Raw genomic sequence first — 22846 nt, 5'->3', positions numbered from 1 at the left:
ACAAACTGCGTCACTTCCGTTGAGTAGCAACGCGTCATACAACTGTAGCTAATATGCGACGTTACTCCCACCTAGTGGTAGGTTTTTCTTAAGGCAACTGAGTTAAATAGATGTCAAAATCTATGACAAAAAATGACAAAAGCTGTCGCAACCATTAATCTACAACTAACGTAGTAAAACTATTTTTATTAACGTTTTCTTTCTTTTTCCGTTTGTTGTATCATTTAGGGGAGAGTGGGGCAGCTGCAAGACTCCATTTAAGTTAGGAATAAGCTAAAGTATACTATACTACAACTTTCAGTTAGACCGTCTGAGAGAAATCAGCCATTTGTGAGCATTCCTTCAGCATACAATTCATTTTAGGTGAAAAAATAAATAAATAAAAAATAAAATAAATGAATGTTCAGAAAATTACTAATGTAATCTGTTTTCGTGAAATATTGTTCATATTGTTCAAATATTGTTCATTGTTCAAATACTTTAAATCACTGTTATCTAAGTTTTAAATAAGTTTATCTATCAAGAGTTAAAGCTATTGTCTCTTCCTAGCATAGATTTCAATTTTAATTTTATCACAGTTTCAAAGTAATTTACTTTGTAAACATGAATTCTTTGATTAATGTATTAATTTCAAAGTTCAAAGAAGTGGTTTTAGTAAAAAAAAAAAAAAAAAAAAGTTCAGTTTCTTAAGACTTGATTGTTGGCCGTGGCTTGTTCTTTTATTACTCTGTATTTACAGTTGATGTCAGAATTATTAGCCTCCCTTTAAATTATTTATTTATTTATTTATTTTTAAAATATTTCCCAAATGATGTTTAGGAAATTTTCACAGTATGTCTGATAATATTTTTTCTTCTGGAGAAAGTCTTATTTGTTTTATTTCAGATAGTATAAAAGCAGTTATTTCTATTATTTTTTATATTCAGTTATATATATTTAAAAAAAAAAACATTTTAAGATCAAAATTATAAGCCCCTTTAAGCTATTTATTTTGTCTACTGAACAAACCATCGTTATACAATAACTTGCCTGATTACCCTAACCTGCCTAATTAACCTAATTAAGCCTTTAAATGTCACTTTAAGCTGTATATACGTGTCTTTAAAAATAGTCAAATATTTTTTACTGTCATCATGCCAAAGATAAAATAAATCAGTTAGAGATTATAATAATTCAATAATTCTTCAGACTTGAACTGTATATGGCAAATTTAACACATTTAACAATTTAATGAATTTAAATTGAGTCTTTTTACCAAAAAAATTGATAAAATTGAACCTGATGTTTTAGAATGTTTTAATATTACATTTTAATAAATGTTGCAACTGTCCCTGTGCGTTGTTGCAACCCTCCCCCCGATCGGGGTCAGTTGCAACGTTTGACTTTGTCTGTTCAAGTTTAAATTCTGCATGTTTTATCATATGTACACATATAATAGCACTGTGGGTGGGTGTCAAATAGATGTAGGTTTAATGTATTTAATTTTGTGTTTCCACAAACTGAAGTCTCAGAGAAACTGAAGGAAATGCAAAAAATGTTGCAACTGTCCCCACTTCCCCCTTCTTACCATTCACTTGTTCCATACAAGTTAAAGTGTATATATATCCTGCTCACCAAGGCTGCATTTATTTAATCATAAATACAGTACAAATTGTAAAACTGTGAAATATTATTGTGCAGTAAAATAACCGTTTAAAAATAATTTATAATTTAATTTAATCATTTATTCCAGTGATTTTAATGATGATTTTTCAGCTTCATTACTCCAGTCTTCAGTCACATGATCCTTCAGAAATCACTCTTATATTAATTATTATTATTAATGGTAATAGTACCAAAAACAATAATGACTGGAGTAATAATTTTATTTGAAACTACATACAATAAGAAAGCAGTTATTTAAAATTGTAATAAGTATATATATTTTTACATTTAATAAATGCCACCTTAATTAACAGATTGATTTTCTTTAAAAAAAAAAAAAAGAAAAGAAAAAACATGAAAAAAAAACTGACCCCAAACGTTTGACCGGTATTGTAAATAATTAAAAGCAAAAAAGAAATTAATATATTTAAGCACTGAATTATTAAAACGTCAATAGAAGGTTTTGAGTATATTGAATAAAATACTGTGAAAAGCAAAATCTATCTCCACTTAAAGGATCTCATCCTACTTAAAGAAAACCATGATACCACCATTACTCCATGTCCAACAACAAACAAATACTAGGAAATAGTGAGCAGAGAAAATGAGGGAGTGAAGCTGATAGTAATGGCTTTATATAAGAGGTTGTAATCCGCCTTTACTCTGCTCTCCCCTTAGATTTACGCAATGACATAATCCAAGGCTGTCAATCAAACCGAGTCCTGTCCACTGTGTGTTTATTAGAAAGTACCATGCTGGAATTAAAATAACAGTCCTACTGGAGTTATTCCATCTGTTTGTATATTGTGTTTGTGTAGTAGAGAAAGTGAGTGTGTGTGTGATAAAAAAGAGAGAGAGACAAAGACCAATAACTCTTAAGCATATAGAAGCATTGTAATATAAGGTACACACTTTGATATAATGAACGCTGCAGCCGGAAATGATCTTTAATCCCACAGTTTTCCCCCCTTTTTAATAATCAGATGTTGCATTCCCCTTCATCCATCAGCCTCAACAGTTGACGACTGGAAGGTGAATGAAGCATCCGAAGAAGCAATGGATGATTCATACTCGACTATTTGTTGAAGTGTTAAAACATTAAGGTGTTCCAGTGTGTGTGATCTTCAGTTCAAAACTCTGGCTGCTCAAACGGAATGCATCTGCTGCTGTTCATTTCAATCTGCCTCAGTGAGTAAACCTCTATTTTTATTTCATTTCTTTTTATTTTCAGGCTTGTTTTTGAGTGTGTATTAATGTGAGGTGTCATAGTTTGTCTCATATATATGACATATATTTGTTTTCAATGTTATTTTACATACTTAAGTATCAAATTACAAATAACTCATTTTAATTAAATCTAAAATCAAGAATGCTACATATGCAAACCTGTGTTTCTGTACGCTCTTTCAATTCTTCTGTCATTTATCAGGGAATAAAAGTGAAGTAGTAGCCACAGTCATGGTATATAGTGTGCTGTACAGTACATATACTATGACATAGCATTCAGAAAGCAAAAAACCTGGCTAAACTACTGAATATACTAGTATTTCTCATTTAAGATAAACATATCAAATGGTTATAGTTGGGAAACGGTAAAATGGAGGAGATTTGTTCTGAACAAGATTAAACATGGTTTTTGCTCTGGGTCTAATCCTCAGATTAATCCATGTGACGTACAGCAACTCACATAGATATACAGACACATATATTAACATACAGAAACAATGGACTTTTGCAATGTAGCTTACACAGTATATCTGAATAATGAATAAGGCAGTATTAAAGATAAATGTAACAGTAAGAAGAATTATTAATGAAAATAAAATATGTTAGATTGACTTCACTTAGAATTCGCTACTAAATTCTCAAATAATTACTAAGAAACAGCAAAAAATTCAATTAAACAAAAAAGTTTTCACCAGACTTGTTCATTACCTCTTCTGTCCATGTATGTCATACTGGTTTATATGCAATATGAGACTTGATTCTAATTGGATGGGTGTACATTCCGAGCTGATATGCAATTATATCAGTGAAATGCACAAATGTGTTTCCAATACTCTTGATCATAAAATAGTTCAAGATCACTTTGCCAAAAGATTTCAGTCATTTCAAAATAGTTTACAGCATACAAGAGTAGAAAAAACGAAATAAACATGTACATTGAGCCTTTCTCCTGTTATTCTCTTTCTCTCTCATGAAAAAATATACACTGATACACAACAAATACACACTCGCACAAACATGGAAGCATACACAGAAATGTGTTGTTAGCACTGCCTGGTCACTTGTCAATCAAATAGTTTGCAAAAAAAAAAGTTATTTAAAGTAAATGTTTTTAAACTATACTATAGTACTTGAATTAATCTGTTGTGGTAAATCTATATTTGATATGGTGATACAACACCTACAGTAATTTGAAACAAATTACTCAATACGCCTAAGTTTTCGACAACTATAGGGCATATTATACTACAATACACCAGTTTATTGCAGTAAAACCTTAAAAGTATACTATAGTATTTATTACAGTTTATAAGTTCAGTATATTAACTACAATATACTGTAGCATTAAATGGAAAAGTTTTGTAAATACTATAATATAATACACTTTACTAAAGTGTTTTAAAAGCACTAGTATTTACTATATCATTTTACACTGTATGCCTACATTTTCTACAACTAAAGAGTATATTTTACCACAACACACCACAGTTTATTGCTGTATGCACTAAAGTATATTCCAGTATTTATTAAAGTTGATCAATTTAGTAGAGCTACAGTAAACGTTAGCATTTGCTAACAAAGTGTTGAAAATCCTATAGTATAATACGCATTACTATAGTAAGGTTTAATACACTATTTCTGTAGTATTTCTTCTTTACCAACTCTTTAGATAAATCAGTTCAGACCCGATATTTAATTTTGCCCTCAAGCTGTACATATTGTGAACGCTGCTTTGTGACATCATAAACCATGGAAATGGATGCTTGTAGCCCAAATGAGCTGTTAGCTGTTGTTCTTGAAAATTTATATTTTTATAACCAAAATACCTCCCTTTAGAGTGAACTTTGAGATCTGAAACTTTGTCGATTTTTTTATGCTGAAACATACACACAACACACTGACTAACATTCAAAAATACAAAATCCTAATAGGGTCCCTTTAAAAATGTAGTTTCCCTATTGGAACAAATACTGTACATAGAAGCACAGACTCTCTTATTTACTCATTGGCACAAACCTCAATTATTATTAGCACTAAAATTATATTTTAGTATTAGAACCAGTGGGCGACAGGCTGGGTCAGTTGGCACTGCAGCTGGAAGGGCATCTGTTGTGTAAAACATTTGCTGGATAAATTGGCGGTTCATTCTGCTGTGGCAACCCCTGATAAATAAAGGGACTAAGCCAAAGGAAAACAAATGAATGAATAAACAAATCAGAACCTGTGGCTTGGAATTAAATCGGTAAGAACCTATACTGCGTACAAGACTATTTTAAGGGTAACAATTGAACAAGGTCTTTAGGTGTGATACCTGTAGTTTAAGTGGAATAACTGATGATGAGCCATTGAACTATTAAAAAATAACGCACAACTGTCACTCCATTCCACATCACTACCTTGGGTGTGCATTGTTTTCTAATAATTCAATGGCCCATCATCAATTGTTACTTTAATCATGACTTCATTAATGTCATGTGCTTATAATAGTTGTGATAGAGAGTGAAGTTCCTGAGATAAATTTTCAATTTTATATCGTCAAAATCTGTTACCGTGAGTAACAAGGCAGACATGACATTAAAACTGACAGAACTGAGCGACAGAATTGAGCAAACAGTTTTTTAAGGTAACCTATTGTGCAAAAATTACTTTTATAGGGGGTTTAAACACAGTTGTGTGGCAACTGTCTGTGAATATAACCAGCTGCTAATGGTAAAAATAGATTAACTTTATTTTTTATTATCACACTTCATAAGAACAGTCAACAACAACAAAAAAAGTCTCCCTTTGTACATGTCATAAGAGAGTAAGTGGAGCAGTGGGTAGCACGAGCGCCTCACAGCAAGAAGGTCGCTGGTTTAACCACCAGCTAGGTCAGTTGGCATTTTTGTGCGGAGTTAGCATGTTCTCCCCATGTTCATGTGGGTTTCCTTCAGGTGCTCTGGTTGCAGTATAGGTGAATTAAATAAACTAAATTGGCGGTAGTGATGTGTGTGCTTGGGTGTGTATGGGTATGGTCTAGTGTTGAGTTGCAGGCTGGAAGGGCATCAGCAGCATAAAACATATGCTGTGTAAGTTGGCGGTTCATTCCGCTGTGGCGACCCCAGATTAATAAAGGGACTAATCCGAAAAGAAAATGAATGAATGAATGCCGGCATTTGTAGCTTTGCCCTATTTGAGAGTGCTGGGAACACAATCTCATTTGAATTTAAAGAGAAAGTCATCAATATGGCCCAATTAGGATCAAAAAGGGGCAGTTTACATCTATTTTACACTAATTTTAAATTTTAAACATTGTTATCATCTTCACTTGTGCTCCATTCTGTTAAATAATTAAATAACGCACACCAAAGTCCTATCAGAGGTGTTTTGATGTTTCCCCAGGTCTCTGTTGGTGTGTGCTGAGTGCAGCAGTGACACCTCCATGTAGTGCTGTGTACAGGGGCTTCGCTGAGTGTCTGCTCACTCTGGGTGACAGTGTGAGCTCCAAGACGGATGAAAACCCACAGGACATCAACTCCATTTGCAAGTGAGACACATGAAAAACACGTCTTTATTGAATACAGATTCATCTCATTATCTTATTACATTGCACTTTCATATCCACAGGTCATGGGACGCCTTCCAGGTGTGTGTTAGTGGAGTGTTGTCAGGTTGTCGTGGCGATGCAGCAGAAATCTGGGAGTCTTTGAGGGCAGAGTCCCGGAAAACCGCATTTGCAGGGAACCTCTATGATATATGTGCCAGTCGTACTGAAGCTGTGTCTGCAACCACACCCCTGGTTCCCAACACTGATCAAACCAATCAGGAAACCCTCAAAGCACTCGCTCATTCTGTCAGCAAAGACCTGCTCCTGATATGCTGCTCTCTTCTCCTACTGTTTCGGATCTAACTGATCCACACAAATCCGAACTGACGGCAATGTCGGGTCTACAGGCACACATCTGCATAGACTCTTTTTCTTTGAATATGTTCTTTAATTTAGTGTGTGAGTTTACATGAAAGAGATGTGGTGAGACTAATTATGTGTTTGCTTATTTGAAAACTATTTTTTTTCTATAAAAAACAGTAATGAAAAACGTTGTACACTTTTAAATATTTGTAGATTGTGTAAAAAGATCAGGTAAAACTGTATACATGGTATTTCAAATGTACAATATCTGCAATAAAATTCAAAGCAAAGTAATTTATTTTAACATTTTATTAAAATGATTAAAATAATTTTAATCAAATTATCTATATGGTAGACGTCCCATTTGTTTTAAATTTAATGTTTGTGCTGAAAGGCCATCAGACGCAATATAGTTTAATCCATTCCGTTCAATCATAAAGACTCAGTCCAGTTCCTCAATCAGAACAGTCTTTCTTTTTTCTGCTGCCTTTGGGACGTCATCTCCTGCCTCTGCCAGACTGATGCCAGACTGTTTGACTGAGTTTCTTGTAGTGGAGACACTGATAAGCTGCTGAGATTGGTCAAGGGCCACAGCGTCTGAATGAGGCCAGGGATACAAACTCCTAACAGCTTCTGACTCTGTGTCAATGCTGGAGATCACCTCAATCTTTGGACGCATCCCACTCTAAAAAATGTAGCATTTAAAAGTAGGAAATTTGCTGAATAATATGGTCACAATTTTTTATCACAACTGTGAAGATGACTTGCTTTCTCACCAAGTGATGTTTTAGTATCATTGAGATACTGTTCTAGTTTTAATCTATATATGACATTTTTATTCATTTGAATATTCAAATCAAACAACTTTAGATTAAGTTAAAGGGGCCGTGTGTAAAATTCCCAGGTGTTTACGGCTTGTAACAAGACATTCTCTGATCTACCTGGTTGTCAATGAAAGCTTGATTTTCTTATATGCAGGACTTTGTATGCTATTGCTAGAAATTAAACAAAGTTACATTTGACTTCATGTGAAGTACTTTTTAATTGATCTATCGTTTTAATAACCTCATCTGTTGAAATGATGCCGGTGAATTGCAAAGCTTGTGCAAACATTTCCACATCACTACGTTCATTTGTTTTAATTTTTACAGATTCTCTCTCACCACTATGTTTTTTTTCGATGTTGTGTTTAGTACAGCTCTCAGCAAAATGGACGATGTTTGAATGTTTGTTAACAGTATATTACTGTACATTATTGAAGATTTTTTTAATTAAAGAATGAAACAGAACTTCATGACTACATCAGGGCCTTAAATAATATTCTGTCTCATGTACAATGGGGTATATGCAGAGGTAGGGACTTTTAATTTTAGCAAAGCAGCTCAAGTGCTTCTGGTGACCTGGCATGCCTTATAAAATCGCCACATTTAAGATCTGGTTTCTTTAAAATCAGTTATCTTTGTTGCCTGATTGAGATACAATTATAAAATGGGTCTGAGACCAAACAAAATGTACTGAATTTAGTTACACTGTTCTGTGGCATCTCTTTAAATGATGGAAATTAATTTTACCACATTATTATTAACGCTCCTGCTGCCCCTGAAGGGGCTTGTGTTTAAATGGCTTTTCATATTTTTATCATTGTTACGCAAACTAACAACTAAATAAAAGCTTAAGTCTATTTAACGGATTATATTAATTTACATAATCGATGCTGTAAAAGGAACCATGTAACAATTTTAAATAGTCACATTAACCATTCAACAAAAGTTTATCGGTGGTTAAAAAAAAAAAAAAAAACTTGGCATGAATATAGCTTATTATGTGCGAAAAAAATGACACTGCAGTTCACAAAATGGCCATTAGTGTCGCTAATAACAAGGGTTTCTGAGATATACAAAAAAGCACATGTTCTTACCTGTGATGTTATTGGTAGTATGTGGCTATTTTCTTCATCCTCAAGATCTGGAAGATCCTAGGGAGAATCCAAAAATGTTATTTGTAGCGAAATACTATAAGAATTATAAGAAATGAAAATTTATTCTAAAAACAAATGAGTTATAATGAGTTACAACGGTGTAAGGACTCACATCAATTGTTAATACAGGTTCATCTGAAAGGTTGATAGACTCTATTTCGTCTTCAGAGATCAGTTCAGTGACAAGAGCACCGGGACCTGAGACTGAGATTAAAACTCTCTGATCAGACGGTGATTGTTTTGTGTAGATGCTCAAAATTTGATTCTTCTCCTCTTTAGGCTTCAGTCCCCATGTTGCTGATTGGCGAATCTGTTCCTCGTCAAATGATGAATGAACACTTTCATTCGGTTGTGGTTGTGACTGGTCTGAATCATTTTGTGTTTTTTGAATAATCTGATCTTCATCAGATGCAGAGTTGAAATTGTGGTCCATCTCTGATGGCGATGGAGATGCATCAGTTTGTTCTTGTGTTGTTTCACTATCTGAGTCACTCTCTGCAGGTTCAATATCTGATATTTCATCATGTGGGCTCTGGTCCTCAGCAACTGGACTTGGAAACTCTAGAATTCCTGGGGGTAAATCGTAAAAAAAAGTTTAATGATATTGTATGGTAAAACCAAAGTAAGAGAATGTGAGTGCTTGTTTACTCTTTGAATTGGCATGAACAGTAATGTATAAGTAAAGCGAATGTGTGTTTGCCTTTCTCTGAAAGCTCTCGGTCCTGCCGCCGTTTCAGAGCAGTCTCTCGAATGGCAGTCATTGCATCCAAACTTTCCTGGATCTTCCTTCTCTCTCTTGTTTGCCACATTTCCCTTTCTTTTTGCTCACCTTCCAAACCACCAGCTGCCCAGGCCTCGGCACATGCTCTGTGAAATAATAAAATATAAAGCAACACCCTCTATAATCAGGGTTGCACAAAGTCTGTCATAGAGGGCTGGTGTCCTGTAGAGTTTAGCTCCAACTTTCTTTAACACACCTGCCTGGAAGTTTCTAGTACACCTAGACAAAGCTTGAATAGCTGGTTCAGGTGTGTCTAATTGGGGTTGGAGCTAGGACACCAGCCCTCCAGGACTGAGTTAGGGGACCCCTGCTTTAGAGTAACGGGTTACATATAAGCTTTGTGGAGAAAACTGCAGATAAAAATCTGACAATGCTAATTTTTAAACAGTAAACACTGCTGCTAACCTATCTTTTGGAAAAACAGGCCGATCATCTAGATAGGTCAGCTGCTTCAGACGCACAATCAGAGTCTTCCTGTAGTTTGGGATTTTTTTGATGACTTCATTGCCCATTAGATTTAACACCCGCTGGAAAGATCAAGCAAACATATATTAACTAGCAAATTAATCAAAATTTACAAGAAAGCATAAATGAGGAAAGAAATGCACTGTAATTTACCAAGTCAGGCATTTTCTCTAGAATATTAACTAGCGCTGGATCACTGATGCGGTTGTGGGACAGATCAAGGACACTGATGGATGGACAGTGTGAAAGCTCCTCCATGTCACAAACATTCTCCAGTGTGTTATGAGAGATCTGTAGAGTGGACAAGTCGCTCAAACTAGCTGAAAAACAAAACCTTAATGTGTAAATAAATGAGAATGAAAGACTGGGGCCAAAGTTTGACAATGAGTTAAGTACTTACAAATGTTCTCAATGACCTTGATATAATTGTTTGAGACATTAAGCGTGCAAAGCTTGCTGAGTGGTTCCAGGTTTTCCAGAGTGTGAATGAGATTCTGATGGAGGAACAGACAGCGAAGCTCTGTCTGATTCTCCAGATTTTCAATCTTTCGAATACCATTACACTCGAGCCATAGGCAGCGCAGGCCAGTATATTCTTCCAAACCCTCTATACAAGAAAAACCTACAATGGAGAATTAACAGTTTCATTAAAAAAGTTGAAAAGAAAGATGAAGATGCAAAATTAGTCTCTTTTGTTTAAGCAATTTCAAACCTTTAAAGTGAAGATAAAGTGTGTCATTCAGCCTTGGTGTCAGGTACAGTTTGTTTTTCTTGCAGTGCTCCCTTAAGAAGTCTTTGGTAATTCTGAAGAGGATACAGGAAACATAAATCAGTATTTTTTATTCTCAAGCAACTGAATCTGAGCAAATGTCATTTGGATACTATTAAAAAAACTGCACTTCATCACCTGGGGCCTGAAGGCTTTATGTCACTCTCTGACACTTCAGCAGCTGCACTCTGAGAATCCAGATCTTTCAAAGGAAAAATATTTCTCCATTAGGCATTTTACATGAAAAGCTATAAAATAAGACTACATTTTTCTTTCCTTTTTGTCAAATAATGGGTAAAAGGAGTACATATATTTATCTGCAGTACTCTTTTTCTCTTGTATATTTTCCTGTGGAAAAAAATCATATCCTTCAGCTTTGGCTACGCACTTTCAAATAGCACTGTAAATAATGCAAGTTTTTAAATATGTGAACAGATACACCTCTCTATCAGTTAAACAATGTATGACACAGGAAAAAACATATTTCAAACCTTTAAGAATATTTAATCGTGTACTTTGTTTATGTCCTTATTTTAAATTAGAATATTAAAATTATTAATATTTGGTAAACCAATTTCCTTTGACCTAAAGTAAAAATACAATATAATATCTTATATCAATATAATATCTTATAAATATCTTATAAACCTCATAAACCTTAGTCATAAAAATACATTACCTAAAATAAGTAGTCTAACAAATCTATCCTAACAGATCCAACACGTGTATTTTCATTTAAGTTTAATTTAATTTATTAAACAATAACCCGTTTAATTTTCAATTTATGTACGACAATAGCTTGCTAAAGGTAATATTTCTGACAAGAAAACATGAGATAACATATGATGAGTTCAATGCAAAAACTTCTAAATGCCATCTAAAATTTTCCTCAAAAATTAGCAATTTTGTCAGGCTCCTGTTTGTAGGTTCAGTAATATCACTTTTATGGCAAAGTATTAGTTATTTTTTATGGTCTTTAAAGTGAAATAAATGAAAAAAATAAAGGATGAACTGAAAAAAAGGTTCATTTTCGATGGAAATTTCAGATGGCACTCTGGAACTCTTCTTCTATGCTTAAAAGTTGCTATTGTTTACTTTGTAATGCTAATATCTAACGTTAACTTAATAACGTTAGTCAGAGTAGCAAATAAGACCAATACAGAACAGTGGAAATTAACGATAATATTCCACTATATTTCGAACTGAATAATGCAGCAATGGATACGTTTATGTTGGTAACGTTAAGTCTGTATTGATTAATGTTATTTTAAAGATGAATGTAGACACTAAAGTTACCTGCTAAAGACGCAACACCTTTACTAGTGTCTTCAGCCTCAGTTCTTGTTCCTTCTCCCGCGTTCATCGATGTGGATACGATCATTTTTGTCTTCATTTCGCAGTGATATTAAAATACAACATTAATTAGAACTGAAGAAACTCACGAATGTGTCCCGCAATCAACTGTAGCTTACGAGTTTGCCTGAAGTTTGCTTAGTTTCCATAGGGACTGACAGCTACACCCATTTGCGCGTGCTCAGGCCAGTGTTGCCAAGTCTTCAGTTTTCCACCGAAATTGGGCAACTTTTTTGATCTGCGTCCACTCTCTGACAAATTACTGACGTTCTTTCTTCTGTTAATCTCAAAATATTTGATATTATAATATTTGAATATAAAGAAATTCTGAAAAAAGCTGAAAACCTACTGACCTCCATTCTAGAAAAAACAAAAGGAGTTGTGAGCCTACAGGTTTTCGGCTTTCTTCAGAATATTTTATTTTGTGTTTAACAGAAGAAAGTCAACCAGGCTTTGAACAAGTAACAGGTCAGTAAACGAAGACTAAATTTTAAGTTTTGTCTGAACTGTCAATTTAATGTTATATAAAAGGTCACTGAGATTTTTTTACGCACATAATCTCAGTGGATGTAAGGATCAGGAATGCAGGGTCTGTGCATTTGATTTAAAACAAAAGTTAATTCTGCTGTGGTGACCAATGATGATAAATAATGAACTAAGCTAAAGGAAAATTATTAAATGATTGAAAGGGCAATTGTTAAGAAACTACTTGTAAAAAAACACACACATTATGAATTTTAACACATTTAGCACCACTCCAAAGATGAATGGCATCAAAGTCTACCTTTATTATAAAAATATTACTTATTTTCACTGACAGCTTTAAAGATCCATTAATACAGCATTTTTTTATTCTGTGAAAATATATACATTCATTCATTTTTTTGTCGGCTTAGTCCCTTTATTAATCCGGGGTCGCCACAGCAGAATGAACTGCCAACTTATCCAGCAAGTTTTTACTCAGTGGATGCCCTTCCAGCCGCAACCCATCTCCTGTCAAAAGTTTGGGGGTCAGTTTTTTTTTCAAATGTACTTTTTTTTTGAAAAAATTATTCTGTTCATCAAGGCAGCAGTTATTAAATGAAAAAAAAAATGATTAATTGACTCTGAAAATTCACCTTTAAAATCACTGGAATAAAGGATTAAATTAAATGATAAACTACTTTTGAACAGTTCCTTTGTAGTGCAATAACATTTCACAGTTTTACAATTTGTTCTGTTTTTTTTTATTAAATAAATGCAGCCTTTATGAAAAGAATAAGCTTTTTTAAATTTTATTTTTAAACATTTAAAAATCCTACTGACCCCAAAATTTTGGCTGGTAGTGTATTAGTTTTCACCCAGACTAGCCACAACATTTACTTACATTACCTCTGCTGCTAATGCTGGTGAATTAAAAAAAAAAGTCTGCCATTTATTTTTATACTCAGCTATGCACTGATAAAATGTAGTTTATTACAGTGGGTCAGGGAAGAAACAACACAGCCCAAAAGTTAATTTTCATTTTTCCAAAAATAAACACATTCTAATAATCAGTTTGATAATCACAAGTTTAATTCAGGTGATAGCAAATTCAGTGGAATAGAAATGCTTGTGTACTGTTTTTATAACATTGTTAAGTTTACAGAGATATATAGCAGAACATTTTGTTTTGATAGAGCCCTTCCGGGGCGAACGATTAAACCTTATCGTAATTATCTGCATTTAGCAGTAAATACAAGATAAAGATATCTATTCACAACAGAAATGCAATGGCACCAACGTTAAGTGCAGTGTACAATATTAATATTTAGGATACAGGTATATCAGTCCATGCCTAAATTCCAGATTAATGACAAATGGTATAGTAAATATGTGCAGTAATGGGCATTTAAACAATTACTCAATAGTTTTAAACGCACAAATCACATTTAAATAAGTTTTAACGACATTTAAATCATTTAACAACACATAAAGGCATGTTTACAATTGCAAAAATGTGAACATCTGCATTAGGAGTCAACAAACCTATGCAGACCAGTGATATTTACTCAGATTACAGCGGTTAATCTGTTTGGACACTGATTTGCACTTCACTCCTACCAGAAAAAGAATTGACGGAGTTTGCTCTCTGCGTCTGATCTTCATGTGACCTTTCACAACATAAACATTTAAACATGCTGTTAGCATCTTTCCTTAAGAAAATATAGAGCAAAGTGTCAGCAAGTGGATTTAAGTACACTAGGGTTTCTGACACTGAGTGTAAGTAAAAAGGATTTGACTGACCGCTCTCAAAGGATAACGACAAAATGCTGCTTTCGACAATGCTTGGCATGAACAACACAGTGTAATTGAAAAGCACAAGAGCCAGAATCCACAGAATCCTCTTCTTTTCATCAGGAGTGACTGAGATTGAATGAGAGAGGGCTCTCCAGGAGCCCACAAAGGAAAACACAACCAGTGGATAAGGCAACAAAAAAAGAAAAACACTTACGATAAACAAATGTTCCAGATGCCCTTTAAATGCAATAGTCACATCGATTACTACACATGCACATGGTACTGCCCAAACAAAGACGCATATCAGAATTGTATTCTTTGACGTGTTATGAAGTCTGTACCAAACAGGGTATTTGATCATGATGTATCTTTCCATAGATATACAGACCATAAAACCTATGTTAGCTACTATGCCCATTGAATAAACATAGTAGAGAATTCCAACTACAAGATTGAACATACCAAAAGTGATGATGGGTCTGAAACAAATCTGTATGACATCAGCGATGAAGAGGTTTATGACAAATATGGGCACAGTATGGTTAGGTTTAAACAGACAGCACAAACCATAGAATGCGAGACACAATAGAGAAAGGTTAAATGAGAAAATAATCCAGATAATCACAGCTTCAGTTTTGGATATGCAGAAAACCTTTTCCAGGAATTTCAATTTGGAGACATCGATTTCCCATGGAAATTGTCCTATTTCCAGTCTGAAAGTCTTGTTATTCGAAAGTCTTGTTATTTCAGTACAAACCATTTCCTCTCCTGGATAGGCTCTGGTATGAACTAAAATGAAAACAGTTAATTTGTTGAGCTTTATAGTTTACACAGTGTCACCAGATGCAACACAAATTGGTTGTCAAGATTGTTAGTGCATCACTGATTACTTAAACTTCACTATTTCACGTCTATTTTTAAAAAAATAAAATGTCATAAATGAGAATTTGCTCATGCAGTCTAAGTGGATGAATGATACAGACAGCAAATGGTAAGTGTATCAGCAATGTTGCATGAAAATGAAAGCCAGTTGGAAGGAAAATACAATATGTGAAATTAACAGCAGTGCACAAATGAATGCCATAAAAGTCTAACTTTACAAAAATCTGATATTTTTTCCTTAATAGTTTTACATATCTCATTATTCAGTTGTTTATGGCTAAAAGAGACTTTAGAGAGCTGTGCAATCCATATACATGAACATTTTCAGCAGGAAGCTTTTGTATATGAAAGATCCATTTAAAAAGCAGCTAAGAAAGTCACACTTTACAATACGGTTTAATTAGTTAATGTTAGTATACTTACTAACATATCCTAATAATGAACAATACTTGTACACTTTAAGAAATTCTGGGTTATTTAAACCCAATTTGGGTTATATATGGACTAACCTAGATGTTGGGATAAATTTGCCCTTTTAATAATAATAATAATAAAAAATACCTATAGGAGTTGATTTGGTCCATATTACACTCAGAATCGGGTTGAAATAAACCTGCATTTTATGACGGAAGTATTTACTTATGCACAAATAAAGTTCTTTACTTCTTAAATAAAGTTGTTTCGTTCTTTATTAACATGATGAACAAATTTAAATGATGAACATTTTATTCAATAACTAATGTAAACAAATCCATTCATTCATTCATTTTCTTTTCGGCTTAGTCACTTTATTTATCTGGGCCCGCCCCAGCGGAATGAACCGTCAACTTATCCAGCACATGTTTTACACAGCGGATGCCCTTCCAGCTGCAACCCATCACTGGGTAAAATGTAAACAAATGATGTAAAAAATAATTGTTCATTGTTTGTTCATGTTATGAACTAATACAACCTCATTTTAAATTTTTGAAACAGATAAGAGGAGCTTTAATCTTAAACAACACAAAGGCTTCAGCTGAGATTTCATGCACATCATTAAATCTTGTCATTAGATAATGCATTGTAAACTGCTAATTAAACTTGCCATTTAAAAGTGGTGGTGATTATAAGGTGTCCAATTGGTTTTTAACATTTGTATCAAGCGGAAATACATGACGATGATGATGATCTCTGCATTGTCAGTGTACAATCATGCATTTATTTCCTCCACAAAAATGCTGTATAAAATACCTTATAATAATTTACAACACATAAAATAATGCACTAGTAACATCTGAAGAGAACAATAATCTGCAAAAATAATAATAATAAAAATCTGACAAATAATTCCCAAGTGAGCAAAGGAAAAATGGATTTACCTGACAATGAGCTGCTGCTGGATTACAGTTGAAAGCAAGTGATGAAGAAACAGCAAAGAGAGGAAGAAGCCACTAATGCTTCACTAGATCCATCCACCAAAAGCTCTGTGTTTTTGTCATACGATCACACAATCAGAATAGTATTTGCCTAGCATTATTATTCGCTAGCATTAGCGAAATTTAATTACGCTCACTGGGATTGACAGAAACGCTGTTGCATTTAAAACATGAGTAATGATGACGAGCATACAGTAAAGTGGTTAAATGGGGGTAAATTGTTTCCTGTGATGTCCTTGATCATTTTCAGTGACATAAAAGAAACAGTATGAACATTTGTGGTCTGATGTTTAAAACTCTCAAACATACAGTTGAAGTCAGAATTATTAAACCCCTTTGAATTTTTTTTCATTTTTTTATTATTTTCCAAATTATGTTTAACAGAGCACAGAAATTTTCACAGTATGTCTGATAATATTTTTTTCTTCTGCAGAAAGTCTTATTTGTTTTATTTCAGCTAGAATAAAAGCAGTTTTTAATTTTTGTAAAAACCATTTTAAGGTCAAGATTATTAGCCCCTTTTAGCTATTATATATTAGCTATATATTTTTCGATGGTCACACTTTACAATAAGGTTCATTAGTTAATCTTAAGTAATGCATTTACTAACATGAACAATACATTTTACTACAGTATATATTCATGTTAATAAACGTTAGTTAATGAAAATACAGTTGTTCATTGTTAGTTAATGTTAACTCATGGTCCATTAACTAATGTTAGCAAGCATGGACTTGAATGTTAATAATGCATTAGTAAATGTTTAATTATGGTTATTAAATGCTGTACAAGTGTTGTTTATGATTAGTTCATGTTAGTAAATGCATTAACTAATGAACTTTATTGTAAAGTGTTACCTTTTTGATAGTCTACAGAACAAACCATCGTTATACAATAACTTGCCTAATTACCCTGACCTGTCTAGCTAACCTAATTAACCTAGTTAAACCTTTAAATGTTACTTTAAGCTGTATAGAAGAGTCTTGAAAAATATCTAGTTAAATATTATTTACTGTCATCATGGCAAAGATAAAATAAATCAGTTTTAAGAAATGAGTTATTGAAACTATTATGATTAGAAATGTATTGAAGAAATCTTCTCTCTGTTAAACAGAAATTGGGGACATAAATAAACAGGGGGGCTGATAATTCAAGGGGTTTAATAAGTCTGACTGCTGGTTCAACCTTCACAAGAACACAGCAACTTTAGATTTGGACAATCAGGCTACACATGATTTTCGCTTTGCTCCTTACAACATGAACATCTAAGCATGCGATTAGCATCCTTACATACGAAGACATACAGCAAGGAGTCAGCAAGTGGATTTAAATACAACAAAAACCCTGCCACTGAATGTAAACGTTGATAATAACCACTTAATCCAAGCTCAAAGGAAACTGCGAAAATGGAATTTTGGACAATGCATGGCATAAACAGCACTGTGTAACTGAAAAGCACTAGAGCCAGAATCCTCAAAATCCTCTTCTTTTCATCAGGAGAGACTGAGATCGAAGGTGAGAGTGCTCTCCATGAGCCCACAAAGGAAAACACAACTACTGGATAAGGCAACAAAAAAAGAAAAACAGCTAAAATGAACGAATGTTCCAGATTCCACTTAAACGCAACCGTCACATTAATAATCATAAATCCAACTGCCGATGCCCAAACGAACAAGCATATCAGAAGTGAATTCCTGCTGGTGTGATGGAGTCTGTACCAAACAGGGTATTTGATCATGACGTATCTCTCCATAGATATACAGACCATGAATCCAATATTAACCACTATGCTCATGATATAAATATAAAAGATAAAAAAGATGAAAGCATTCATTGAACAAATATGAAGAAAAGGCTTGAAACAAATCTGTATGATATCGCAAGCGAACAGGTTGATGACAAACACAGGAAGAGCGTGGTTAGACCTGAGCATATAGCACAATCCACAGATGGCCAGGCTCAGGACGAGGACATCGATGAAGAAAATAATCCAGATAAGCATCATTTCAGATCTGGATGCACAGAATGCATGTTTCACAGATGTCCAGTTCAATCCTTCTATCAACCAGTTTAAGTGATTTAGCTGGCCTGGTGTTGTCATTTCGGCTGGGGTTTCAGCATAGGTCATTTGCTGCGAATTGGTCATAGAATGTTCAAGCTGAAATCAAAACAAGTGTGTTTTCAATTCAGACTAATCAAATGATATATAATGTTACCTCAAAGTATAACGAATTACATGAATGTGATTCTAGGCAAACCTTAGAGGACCTGCAAATTTATTTTACTCATTTTTGCACAATGGCACTGCATGCACTGCACCAAGTCAAAGTACACTGCTTATTCAAAAAAAGTCACACACTAATATTTTGTTAAATCCCCTTTAGCTTTGATTACAGCATGGATTTGCTGTGCTATCATTTCAATATGTTTCAGTGTTCAATTTATTCCAATCCAGACTTGCATAGATTTTTTTTTTTTGCCAAGAGAGTTGGACTACTGCAAAGATTACTGCATTAAAAGGGTTGAGGTCTGGACTCTATGGTGGCTAATTCATGTGCTAGAAGGATGCCTAATGCTCCCTGAATCACTCACACTTTGAGCTCAATGAATACTTGCAATATGCCTGTGCCATCAGGGAAGAAAACAAATTCTGTGATGGATTAATCTGGTCATTCGGTATATTAATTTAGTCGGCTGACTTTACTCTTTAGGGACAAAACAGTGCTAAACCTACACTGTAAAAAGCAATAGCAGTTCTCACTAATAAAAGTAAGTGCAGTTAACTTATTATAAATAAGTTTGTTCACCTCACATTATTTAAACAAGTAATTTACTTACTTTTTTACCCAACTTACCCAACTTTTTAGCACATTAAGTTTTTGAATTAAATAGATTTAAGTAATCTTGACTTATATTTACAACTTTTGAGTGGTCATGCGTCAAAAGCATGTTAATGATAGAGAAGGATAATGAGGGAATTGAAAAAACAGGTGGCGCAGTGGGTAGCGCTGTCGCCTTATAGCAAGAAAGACGCTGGTTTAAGCACCGGCTGGGTCAGTTGGCATTTCTGTGTGGCGTTAAAGGTGAATTGGTCAAGCTAAATTGTCTAGTGTATGTGTATGTTCTGGTATTGTTGATTAGGGGTTTAGCATTGCGCTAACGACCAACCTTGTAAAAATGACATGTTATGAAACACCAATATGATGTGGCTAAATATTAACTTTGATATTGATGGCCCTGGGAGTAAGTAAGGCATTTGTTTTTGTCTTTACTTAAATGTTTTAGTTCAGCTTACTTGATAATTTTAAGGCAATTGGCTTGCTAATATTTTCCTATTAATGTGAACACTAATATGAAGTTAACACTAATTATTTTGAGTCAAAATTACTGAACTTTATTAAGAAATTGTAAATACAAACTGATTGAAGTTATGCTCCTTTAAAATGAATACACTATTTTACTCTGAAATGTTAAGGTAATCAGTTTTCTCAGTTTTTCTAAGTAAAGTCAACTTATTACATTTTACAGTGTAGACCTGCAGCATCCACAGACCACAACACTTCCCCCACAGCCACTAGGAATGGTGGGTGCATCCTTTCATCTGCTTACCATTCATTCATTCATTCATTCATTCATTCATTCATTCATTCATTCATTCATTCATTCATTCATTCATTTTCTCGTCGGCTTAGTCACTTTATTGTTCTGGGGTCGCCAGAGCAGAATGAAACACCAACTTATACAGCATATGTTTTACACAGCGGATGCCCTTCCAGCCGCAACCCATCACTGGGGAACACCCATACACACACAAACACTGTGGACAATTTAGCCAACCCAACTTACCTATACCACATGTCTTTGGACTTGTGGGGGAAACCGGAACACCTGGAGGAAACCTTTGGGAACACGAGGAGAACATGCAAACTCCACACAAAAATGCCAACTGACCCAGCCGAGGCTCGAACCAGCGGCTTTTTAGCTGTGAGGCGAGAGTGCTACCCACTGTGCCACTGTGTTGACCCTCATCTGCCTTAGAACTTAATTCAATTAAGGAAAAATTTTCCAGGAAATTGAATTATTTTAACTTATCTCAATTAAATTATTTCAACTTATTTGAATGTTGTTATTTAAACTTATTTTACTTAGACAGAACCCCTAAGCAAAACGCATTTTGTCAAATTATTTTCATTTGATTTTTCAGAATTTTCTGCTTTTTGTTGCAGTTCAACCTGCAATTGTTTTAATACTGCCTACAGTTGATTGGGACTAATCTCAAAACTGGTTTTAGCACAGTTGTGGCTCACTGAATGAAGTAACATTCAGTGTTATTGAAGCTGCCAAAAGCATAAGCGCTACTCTTCTTCAATGTTGTAACCTCAAAACTCAAAACCTTACATGAAATTCATTAAAAACTTTCAACTAAGTGAGGGTTAAAATCTATAAAGTCTTTTTTGTAACATAAAACAGCTAAGATTACTTTTATTTTTAAATTCCCCCTTAATGCGATCTCATTAACAACACAATTAATTTCATGCTGTCCTACACAAAACAATTAAGTTAACAAATTTTATTTTGGGGTGACACGGTGGGCATTGGTTAGCACCGTCACTTTACACCTTACAGCAAGAAGGTTGCTGAGCCCCCGGCTAGTCACTTGGCATTTCTTTCCATGTTCTTCCCATGTTCGCGTGGGTTTCCTCCGGGTGCTCTGGTTTCCCACACAGTCCAAAGACATGTGGAATAGGTGAATTGGGTAAGCTAAATTGTCCATAGTGTATGTGTGTGAATGAGTGTGTATGGATGTTTCCTAGTACTGGGTTGCAGCTGGAAGGGCATCCGCTGTGTAAAACATGCTGGATAAGTTGGCGGTTCAGTCTGCTGTGGTGACTTAAGACTACAGCTGTTTAGTCCCACTACTTTGAGTTCTTTTTGCATTGTGCATGAAGGAATGCTCTTGCACCATTAAACAGAGAATTTAAGTGATTGTCTATCTTGATCATTCAAGATTATTTTCGGACCATGTTTCTTCATCCGTCTGAATTTTAATAATGTGTTGGACAGTTCTTATTTTAGTAGTTTCGTCAATCTAATTGAATGTTTTCTTTGCTTTATGCCTGCAAAGACTCCTCTGAAACAGAATAACATCTTTTGCACATGGGCTTTCCAACATGGTTGTTTCATAAATGAGAAACTTCTTCCTGCATCAGTTACGGTTAAATAACTTGTTACCAGCTGAAACATTATCATGCGAAAAGCTCTTAATCCAGGTGGTCCCACAGGCAGTGTACTTACATATAGTAAGGATATCCATGTTAAGTAAATTTCTTCATCGGCACGGTAATAGCCTGCTTTTCTACATATTGTTCATGCAATTTGTAAATGCTCATTTTGCACTATTTTGTTTGTCAGCAAAGCGAGAATTAAAAGGTATGCATGACATCAAATTCAAAGTATATATTTTTATTGGTCATAACTTCAGAAATTAATAAATTAGGCACCTTTAAAATGGTACTTATTTTAAATGGCTGCGTACACAGCCAAAAATAAAAATACATAACAGAAATTGCTTTAAAGTGACTTTGAAGGAAATTGTTAATTAAATTGTAAAATAAATAAAAAATGTGTAGTAAATGGTAGAATAGTTTGGCAGTAAATTACCTGTACCATGTCTGTTACATTTATGGACATTTTCTTCAACCCTATAACACACAAACAATGAAATGCAGAATTCAAGATACAAGTAACTCAACAGAAAAAAAAGGTAATACAAGAAATTGCTTAATATTACAATACATCACTTCATATTTTTATGTTACGCCATCTTTGTGTATAAATATATGTGTATCACTTTACAACAAGGTTCCATTTATTTACATTAGTTTCTGCATTAACAAATAGGCTACAAAATTTGATATAAATATGAATTAATAGAACCAGGTTGACATGAACTAACAATAATTCAGTGTTTATTAGCTATGATTTACTAAGAATAATAACCACTGCAACTGCATTGCTAAGAGTTAACTATTGTTACCTAATGCATTATTAATGTCAACTAATGAACCTTATTGTAAAGTGCTACCAGTTTTCTACATTCACATTACAGTGGAGTTCTTATAATAGGTTTTACTATTTATTATTACTATGAGTAACAGCTATACCACCAACCCACAGAAGTCAA

General features: G+C 34.1%; 3 protein-coding genes across 7 annotated transcripts; 1 reads left to right on the top strand and 2 right to left on the bottom strand.

The window, feature by feature from the left end:
* The first annotated feature begins 12 nt into the window (after positions 1–12).
* On the top strand, positions 13–8049 carry nrn1lb (neuritin 1-like b). Of its 5 annotated transcripts, XM_073906987.1 has the most exons (5): positions 13–77; positions 229–363; positions 2654–2832; positions 6253–6397; positions 6478–8049. In XM_073906987.1, exons 3-5 carry the CDS (start codon positions 2799–2801, stop codon positions 6758–6760), a joined length of 462 nt encoding a protein of 153 aa, XP_073763088.1. In that variant the 5' UTR covers positions 13–77; positions 229–363; positions 2654–2798; the 3' UTR covers positions 6761–8049. The 5 variants fall into 5 exon arrangements, with proteins under 5 accessions (XP_073763088.1, XP_073763089.1, XP_073763087.1 ...); XM_073906988.1 differs by lacking the exon at positions 229–363 and having other exon boundaries at positions 22–77; XM_073906986.1 differs by having other exon boundaries at positions 45–363.
* dnaaf1 (dynein axonemal assembly factor 1) lies at positions 7055–12253 on the bottom strand. The gene is made up of 10 exons (NM_001319131.1): positions 12050–12253; positions 10892–10955; positions 10697–10788; positions 10385–10606; positions 10138–10304; positions 9925–10046; positions 9439–9605; positions 8851–9308; positions 8679–8735; positions 7055–7445 (listed from the first exon to the last, which is right to left on the bottom strand). The coding sequence occupies exons 1-10, from the start codon at positions 12144–12146 to the stop codon at positions 7203–7205; spliced, it is 1689 nt and encodes a 562-aa protein (NP_001306060.1). The 5' UTR covers positions 12147–12253; the 3' UTR covers positions 7055–7202.
* A 765-nt stretch (positions 12254–13018) lies between these two features.
* LOC141375374 (G-protein coupled receptor 4-like) lies at positions 13019–22358 on the bottom strand. Its single transcript, XM_073908558.1, has 2 exons — positions 22324–22358; positions 13019–18820 (listed from the first exon to the last, which is right to left on the bottom strand). Exons 1-2 carry the CDS (start codon positions 22351–22353, stop codon positions 17888–17890), a joined length of 963 nt encoding a protein of 320 aa, XP_073764659.1. The 5' UTR covers positions 22354–22358; the 3' UTR covers positions 13019–17887.
* Between the last annotated feature and the right edge of the window lie 488 nt (positions 22359–22846).

The sequence above is a fragment of the Danio rerio genome, chromosome 7, assembly GCF_049306965.1.
Source record: "Danio rerio strain Tuebingen ecotype United States chromosome 7, GRCz12tu, whole genome shotgun sequence".
Lineage (NCBI taxonomy): Eukaryota > Metazoa > Chordata > Actinopteri > Cypriniformes > Danionidae > Danio > Danio rerio.
This window is presented reverse-complemented; position numbering and strand designations above follow the sequence as displayed.

Coding starts and splice junctions, on each gene's coding strand:
- dnaaf1 (NM_001319131.1), bottom strand. CDS start 12,146: ATGAAGACAAAAATGATCGTATCCACATCGATGAACGCGGGAGAAGGA. Junction 10,956..12,049: donor AGGTGTTGCGTCTTTAGCAG/GTAACTTTAGTG, acceptor TTCCTTTGAAAG/ATCTGGATTCTCAGAGTGCA. Junction 9,309..9,438: donor CCGAGAGCTTTCAGAGAAAG/GCAAACACACAT, acceptor ATTTACCCCCAG/GAATTCTAGAGTTTCCAAGT.
- LOC141375374 (XM_073908558.1), bottom strand. CDS start 22,353: ATGTCCATAAATGTAACAGACATGGTACAG. Junction 18,821..22,323: donor ATGTAACAGACATGGTACAG/GTAATTTACTGC, acceptor TTTTGATTTCAG/CTTGAACATTCTATGACCAA.
- nrn1lb (XM_073906987.1), top strand. CDS start 2,799: ATGCATCTGCTGCTGTTCATTTCAATCTGCCTCA. Junction 2,833..6,252: donor GTTCATTTCAATCTGCCTCA/GTGAGTAAACCT, acceptor ATGTTTCCCCAG/GTCTCTGTTGGTGTGTGCTG. Junction 6,398..6,477: donor GACATCAACTCCATTTGCAA/GTGAGACACATG, acceptor TCATATCCACAG/GTCATGGGACGCCTTCCAGG.